The sequence below is a fragment of the Paroedura picta genome, chromosome 7 (assembly GCF_049243985.1).
Source record: "Paroedura picta isolate Pp20150507F chromosome 7, Ppicta_v3.0, whole genome shotgun sequence".
Classification (NCBI taxonomy): domain Eukaryota; kingdom Metazoa; phylum Chordata; class Lepidosauria; order Squamata; family Gekkonidae; genus Paroedura; species Paroedura picta.
Window position 1 is genome coordinate 73,145,963 of NC_135375.1, and position 8,341 is coordinate 73,154,303.

Below are 8,341 nucleotides of genomic sequence, written 5' to 3' on the forward strand. Positions count from 1 at the left end.
GGAAAAGACAATACTGCTATGAAAAGGGGAAGGCAGGAGGAAAAGAAGTGGATTGACTCAGTCAGGGAATCCTTGGCCCTCAGGTTGCAAGACCTGATCAAAGTTGGTAATGATCTAGAGTTTCGGAGGACCTTCATTCATAGGGCTGGAAGCAACTTAGAGGCACTTAACACATATGTATTGTACAACTGGCAAAACAATAAGTGTACTGCTCACTCGGGGTTTATTAAAATGCCAACGTTCCTGCCTGGAGCCTGCCCAGAACCACTTCAGGGGCTATACTTCCCATACAATTGGACAGGCAGACTAATTAAAATGTTTGCAAGTACTGTGAACTGTACTTGCCACAGGGAGCTTCCACATTCAACCTGTAATCTATGAGTATGTCTAAGAAATACTGATCTACAACACAGAGGAAACAGCACTGAGAAACAGGGACAAGAGAACATTTTCAGATAAATAAATCCCCCCAAGACCTTTACTGTTCTCTTACTGGTAGATTTCTCCACCCCTATTCTGGGAGCATAGTAATCCCCCCAAATTAAGTATAGGAAAGTGTCTGAACCCCCGCCCATGCCCTTATTAGCAGTGATAACACTCCTTTTTGGAACTGATTATCCACAGATTTCTGGATCCATAATCATCCACGTCACAGAGAGAGGGAGCCGAGGCTGAAACAGGATAATAGCCTTTAAATCCCCTTCTCTAAGCACTCAGATCTTTCCTGTCAGCAAGATTAAAGCGGTCAACAGCAGCCCCCATCATGTCTCTGTATCCCACGCTGAGTTTTAAGAACAACTGGAGCTGGTGGCTGGAAGAGAAAGAAACGTGAAGCTGCTTTGGGGCTGGATGTTTCAGGCAAGAGGAAGCCCGTGGGGGAGACAGCAGCAAGACCACATTCTGCAGCCGTGGCGGTGACAAAGGGAGTTGCACCCCGCTGACATGTGGGGTTTTAAACAGAGAAGACAAAACCAAATTTCAAATTTGAAAGCAGCCGCTTGTGATGCCACAGAGGAACATAAAGAGGCATGGTACATAGACACAGCAACCCGAGGATTTGGTATTACTAAGTGGGGATCCCAGGTGCAATTATCCCAAGAAAGTGACAAGAACAGCTTGGAGGAGGAGGAGGAGGAGGAGGAGGAGGAGGAGGAGGAAGAGGAGGGATTCTCCACATTGTTCCCATTCACTCCTGCCTTTTCTTCCAGGGCTGCAGCATCTTCATCAGTGCTGAACATTAACGTCGGTGGGCACAGCTACCGCCTTACTTACCAGTCAGTGGCAATCTACCCTACCACACGGCTGGGCCTCTTGGCCACTTCCACGGACCGCAGTTGCCAGCTAGGTCTGTGCGATGACTACGCAGCTCAAGGCGACGAATACTTCTTTGATCGCGATCCTGCTGTCTTCCAGCTGGTTTACAACTTCTATGCTTCAGGCGTTTTACTGGTGCGGGACGAGCTGTGCCCCTTCAGCTTCTTGGAAGAGCTGAGTTACTGGGGGGTCAGACTCAAGTACACCCCCCGGTGCTGCCGCATTTGCTTTGAGGAGAGATGCGACGAACTGAACGAGCAGCTGAAAGTGCAGCAGGACCTTCAGGCTCAAGCCGCAGCCCGGGAAAGCGAGCACCTCTTCCGCCACATGCGCTATGCAGAGCAGCGGTGGCGCCTTTGGAACCTCATGGAAAAGCCCTTCTCCTCAACCCTGGCCAAAGCCATGGGGGTGGCCTCCAGTTTCTTTGTGCTCATCTCGGTGGTGGCATTGGCTCTCAACACTGTAGAGGAGATGCAGCACAAGGACCAGGGTACTGGGGAGGTTCATCCCATGTTGGAGCATGTGGAGACATTCTGCATTGCTTTCTTCACACTGGAATATGTGCTGCGGTTGATCTCTACCCCAGACATACGCCACTTTGCTTGCAGCACACTCAATGCTGTGGACCTCATTGCAATACTGCCCCTTTACCTCCAGCTAGTGCTGGAACATTTTGTCGATGAGGACCATCCTCGGGGCCAAGGCTCACAGCATGAGCATGACATTGAGAAGGTGGGGAGAGTGGGAAAGGTAGGGCAGGTGCTACGCATCATGCGGCTTATGCGTATTTTCCGCATCCTGAAGCTGGCCCGCCACTCTACAGGGTTACGAGCCTTTGGCTTTACTTTGCGCCAGTGCTATCAGCAGGTGGGCTGTCTCTTGCTCTTCATTGCCTTGGGGATTTTTGCCTTCTCTGCTATGGTCTACACAGTGGAGCATGATGTTTCCAGCACAAATTTTACCAGCATTCCACATGCCTGGTGGTGGGCTGCTGTAAGTACTTATCTTGTTATTTCACATCCCCCCTCCCATTTATGATCTTTACATAGTTGTTTGCTGAATGTCTGAAACCAGCAATAGATTTCAGGACATCTGCCCTGAGCTTTGCTTTCATAGACTAGGTGCCCATGCCCACATGCACACACCCACACCCCTCAGCTGGAAGCTCTCAAACATCTGTTTTAGCAGATCAGGCTATAATCAGTGAAGTGGAATTTGGATTGGATGGATGGGCATTTGTGGGTATGTGGTTCCCAGATTCCCTGCTGCTTACTGAGAAAGGCAAAAAAGAGGAAAATGAGAGGGAGAGCAGAAGCCTCCACTGCTGGCTTTAATTTCGCAGTGATTTAGCTGCACTTTCTGACAGCTCACTGCTAGCACTTTTTTCTCATGAGAGTTTGTAAAAGCAGCTCTGCCCAAAGGTTTACAATGCAATTAAAACTTTGCTTTGCTTATTTTACTTACATCAGCTATAAAAAATTCAAGGTGATTCTCAAAACCTGCCCCAGTAAGAGTTAAAAAACTCAAAAATATTCATTGGTAGGCAGATAATATGGCTGTCCTTCATGAGGCTTTCTAGACAGCTGTTGGTAGTAGCGACCACAGAACATAGAAAGATATTTTGGTTTATTTATACTGAGCCAGTAGCCCTAGACAAAAATAAATGGAGCAGGACCACTTGGCATGGTTGATAGTAATGTGATGCTGAGCTTATAATTTATAGGCCTCTGTTTTCAGTGTCTCATAAGTCGCCAACTGGAAAATATGGCATTGTTTATAGCACAGTTGAATGGCCATGAGATCTCAGCTAAGGCACACAGAGGAGACTCACATGGAAAAATTTTCACAGATACCTTGTTGACAGAAGTCTTTGTGGAGATGGCAGCACTCATCGAGCATGAAAGCTGTGCTGCCTCCCTCTTCACCTGAAGAAGTGGTCAATTGTGCATTTTCCCACCTGTAGCTTCTCTTCCTAAGTACATGTGGCAACATGTGGACACATACACATGCATTGTGTGCGAAGGGAACTGGCTTCCATTGAGAAAACTAATCTTGTGTGAAGTAGGTGTGATTCATTCTTTCAACTGGGAAATAAATTCTGGGCTGAGATTACTTCAGAGGGGTGTTATCCTTGGATAACAGATCTTATAAACAGACATCCAGATACATCCAATGTGGCTACAAAAAAGAAGCCGTGAAATAGATTGGAATAGAATATAAAGGGCACTTGGAAATAGAGCATTCCCGCACTGCTGAGCAGAAATGCTTTCTTTTTATCCTCATTTGTGACATCATTTGCAGAGAAAAAAATGAGAGAGAATTTCACAGTATTTGTTGTTGATCAAATTGTGAAAAGTCCCCACAGCATCAGCTGTTTTCTCCCAGCTTCAGGACTACTCACAAAGCAAAAGCACACCCTTCTGTGATTGCTCAGTTGCCAGGACTCCTTCCGTTATCCTCATCACCATATGTACTATTGTGAACAGGGCATGTCAGCTTTGCTTAAACTTGTGAAGGGTTCTTCTTTCACTCTCTGGCCCCTTCTCTCTCTCTCTCTCTCTCTCTCTCTCTCTCTCTCTCTCTCTCTCTGACTGGGGCCTTTTTAGAGACTATTTCTGCACAACTAATAACATTCTGCTTACTATTTGTTTGCCTCTGGAGTTTCCCCCCATTTCCACATGGAATTGGACCCTTCAGGAATGGTCTCAGGGCTGTCCTGATACCCCCTGTTGGCCTTCATCAACAGAACACTCAGAAATCTGTGTTCCATTATTTTATGCAGGATCAAAAAGTCAGGATTTCCCAGCAATTGCTCCCCGCTCCCCATGTCACTTCTTTCATCTACCCTTGCAACCTTCCCCTGCCCTTTAAAAAAAAAAACATGACCAATCACATTACAACACAATTCCAATATAACAAAATAGCAACCCCACCCAACGCCATGTTTGGTCAGCATCTTTCTTTCTTTCCTTCCATCTTTCCATCTTTCCTTCTTTCCTTCTTTCCTTCTTTCCTTCTTTCTTACATGCATCTTTTTTCATTCTGTGTATGTGAGGCTGGGAGATGATGTGATAAAACAGCCCACCTTTTTGTATCCTCTTGTTTGTGTTGTTGTGGTTTTGTGGTATAACGTGATAGTGGTAATTTTAAGAAATTATTTTGGACTTGTAGGGGGAGACACTCAAATATGACAAAATGGTGCTGGAATATGATTGGGAGTTTTCACCACGTGACGATGATTGACAAGTAAAACAAACAGCAGGAAGTTTTGAGTCCCTGCTCCCCCACATGCAGCCAGCTAGGTGACCTTGGGCTCGTCACAGCACTGATAGAGCTTTTCTCACAGAGCAATCCTGTCAGAGCTCTCTCGACCCTACCTTCCTTACAGGGTGTCTGTTGTGGGGAAAGGAGGGGAAAAGAGGGGAAGGTGAATGTAAGCTGCTTTGAGACTCCTTTGGGTAGTGAAAAACAGGGTATAAAAACCAACTCTTCTTCATCTTTTCCTCAAGGGGGACCCAAAGCAGCCTGCCACGTTATCTCATTCTTCACTGTATCCTACAACAGCCCTGTAGGTTATGCTGAGATAGAATCAATCACTAGCCCAAGGTTAGTAAGCTTTCATGGCCAAGGAGGGAACCTGGGCATAAATATTTATAATATTATTTTTAGACCAAATACGCTCCCTCATCCTTCAGTTTGCCACCAGCAAAATCTCACGCAACATAAGAAAACACATCAGGGAAAAATCTGAGAGAAAGCCATAGACTCCTGTCAATAATAAATTTCTCTTTTATCCCATTGTTTATTTTTGGAGATCTCCCCTCCCCCTCCTGCATTAACATTCAGTTCCGGTGACTTAATTCCCATCAGGCCACAATCTAATCCTTTTCATTCCAGCAAAGGCACCAGGTGCATCCTACAAATAAGCCTGCCTTGCGCAGTATCAGGGAGCCAGCCGTATGTTTCATTCATCTCCAACATCAGGCTACTTAAAAAGGAGGAAAGAGCTCCACTCTGCACGGCTGCCTTCTCAATGGACATTCCACGGCTAAACTAACCGTGGATGCTGCTTGACAGGGAACAGTGCTGCTGCCTTGGTTTAGCCATTTCTCTTGCTGCTTTATTGGCATCATGACAAAACATCGACCTTGGAATAGGCTATGCTCAACATTAAGCAGATGAACCTCATGGAGATACAAGAAGAGAGTGAATTTCTGCATTTCACAAAAGCTAATGCTCGTGTATGATTGGGAACCTAAAGGGAGGACTGGATCAATAGCAGGGCAGGCCGCTAGGCAATCTGTGCCATTCAGATTATTTGCATCCAGGGCCACTTGCCTCTTCCCCCATAGCAACATATGGTGCAAAAGGTCATGGTCTTGCAAGCTGGTTTAGACAGGAAGTTCCATGGAACCCCTCTCGGTACATTCTGCTCCTCCCACATACTGTTGTTCCATTTGCAGCAGCCGTATCTGCAGGGCAATTTCCCCTCCTCCAAGGAGAATGATGTACAGTCAGGGAGGACTTGGAAGGGAGGCCAACGTGCCTCCCTGTCATAGTGGAACAGGAGGGGCTCCTGCCATGTTACTTGATGCATGAGACACTGAACATATAGCTGACATTTCAGGACTAACATTCTAGTGGAAACGTAAAAGGAAAGACATTTTTTTTTCGGTTTCCCAGAACAATTTATCAAGTAAAAGTCCCTTGCTTTAACATTCAAATGTATTAAAAAATAACCAACTTCTTTTGGTTTTTTAAGTTTATTTTTTAAATTCCCAGCAATAACCTGCTCTGACTAAAGAGTTTGTGTTGAGGAGAGGATCAGCCATGAATGCCAGATGTCATCATGCGAACAGGCAAAAAAACAGGTTTATTTGTACACTGTCTTAAAGATCATCCACAAACAAAGTGGTACTGGGCACAAACTATGTGTGCATGCAGAATGGGGTGGGTGGGGCTCAGCTCCTATTTATGGCTGCTGCTATCTTTAGTTTCAGAGTTAAAACAGAGAAACATAAGGATGACATCCATAAGTGGATCTTCCCAGCATTTTGAAGCCAAACTTCAGCTGTGTCCATCCCTGATTTGGACTAGGGCCCTGTGGGAAGAGAGAATGTAATTATTCTGGCACCTGATGGTTTTGTCAACTGAAACCATCCACCCTGTACTGCAACTAATCTTGGTTAAAAAAAATCAACCGACAAGGATTCTCGTCTCTTGTGTGGAACATCCACCTAAGAGGCGAGAATCCTTCCCCCCCCCCCTTACCTGCTGGCATGTCTGCTGGCGAGGGCAGGGCCAGCCCAGCACAACAAATGGGGTTATGCTCATCTCAGTAACTGTCTCACTTTTGATTTGTTTATAGGTCAGCATTTCTACAGTGGGCTACGGAGACATGTGCCCGGAAACCTACCTGGGACGACTGTTTGCTTTCTTCTGCATTGCTTTTGGGATAATTTTGAATGGAATGCCGATCTCTGTCCTCTACAATAAATTCTCAGACTATTACATCAAGCTGAAAGCTTATGAGTATACAGCCATACGGAAGGACAGAGGGAAAGTAGATTTTGCACACAGAGCCATGAAGAAAATGTTGCAGTGCTGTGGAAACAGGCCAGCTCAACTACCAAGACACAGATACCACTAAGATCCCATATAGCAAACAGGTTTGGAGAGTGGAAGGCAAAGGAACAATGGGACAAAAAAGAATGGCTGCACCCAAACATTATATCGCCCATTTCAAAAGATATGGATGTTTATTTTCTTCCTTGTTATTTTTGCTGACACTGATTCCAGCTGACATCTAAGCCGCCAGTGGAATCAATAACCAGTTTTGGATTATCCACATACAGATTTTAATAAGGATCAACTGAGATATGACATGTGTCTGTCCTGCAAATGTAACTTGGCCATAGCCCCCCCCCCCCCCCAAAAAAAAATCACTTATGTTCTGCATACCGCCTTCAAAATCAAAACTGTAGTGGGCTCATGGTATCCTGAATCTGAAATTTGCTACTACCTTGAAACTTCTGAGAGGAAAACTGAAAAGGAATACAACGGTTTTGTGCTCTTAAGCGCATCCACAGCTACTAAAATTTAAGACTTTGTCTGAAATGTGGTTTTGAGAATAAGAGAGAAACCCCACAATGTTTTTATTTCCTTTTAAAAATGAAGCCTCTCCTCTCTCCACAGTATGGGACACAGGAGCATTGCGTTCTTAGAGTCCTTCAAATTCCCATGCATGAGCATATCCCGCCAAAGAAATAATGGAAGGAAGGATTTTATTTACAGAAAAACCTTTGTTGATAAGAATCTGGCTAATAAATATTAATAATTAATTCAAATATGCTAATAGAGACTAATATGAACTAAACTGACAATACATAAATAGGGACAACGCAACATAAACGCTGACAATAATACATTTCCAGTGTTAATGTGTGAAGAACAATAATGGGTTCATTGTGGTGCTAGAATAAACATTTTGATTGCCAAATAATGGCTGGACTAGAAAGGGGGCAAAGAAGTGGAATTGAACAACGCAAACACTTCATCAATAATTCTTCTACACTTGACTGCTAAGCTTTAGTCAACATTTGTCGCTCAATAATAAACAATACTTAGCATAGATGGGGGGGGGGGGCTTTTCTAAGGACACAGTGAATCTGTGGCAGAGATAGAATCAGAATCTTCCTGACCCATTATGAAGCATGCCCCGGCACTTCCCGCATATTCATGGGGGAGGAAATTCCCTGGCCTATGCGGACTGCTCCAGCGTAGCGCATGCATGCGCAAAATGCTAGGGCTGGAAAGCCCGGCACACTGTCTGGATGCAGCAGCAGTGGGGGGGAGTGGGGGGCATGGGGCCTCCACCGCAGAGCTGACAGGGGTATGCTATGTCCCTGCAGGGACACCATAGGTTGGGGGAAGGGCCAGGCTGAACATCTTGGCTCTGTTGATTATGCATGGTCCTGGCCTGACCCAGCCCCCACTGGCACCCGTGGTATCCCAGGGAACATGGAAA

General features: G+C 45.4%; 1 protein-coding gene across 1 annotated transcript; it reads left to right on the forward strand.

The window, feature by feature from the left end:
* The first annotated feature begins 742 nt into the window (after positions 1 to 742).
* Positions 743 to 7,779, forward strand: KCNV2 (potassium voltage-gated channel modifier subfamily V member 2). Its single transcript, XM_077346420.1, has 2 exons — positions 743 to 2,307; positions 6,683 to 7,779. Exons 1-2 carry the CDS (start codon positions 943 to 945, stop codon positions 6,962 to 6,964), a joined length of 1,647 nt encoding a protein of 548 aa, XP_077202535.1. The 5' UTR covers positions 743 to 942; the 3' UTR covers positions 6,965 to 7,779.
* The last annotated feature ends 562 nt before the right edge of the window (positions 7,780 to 8,341 follow it).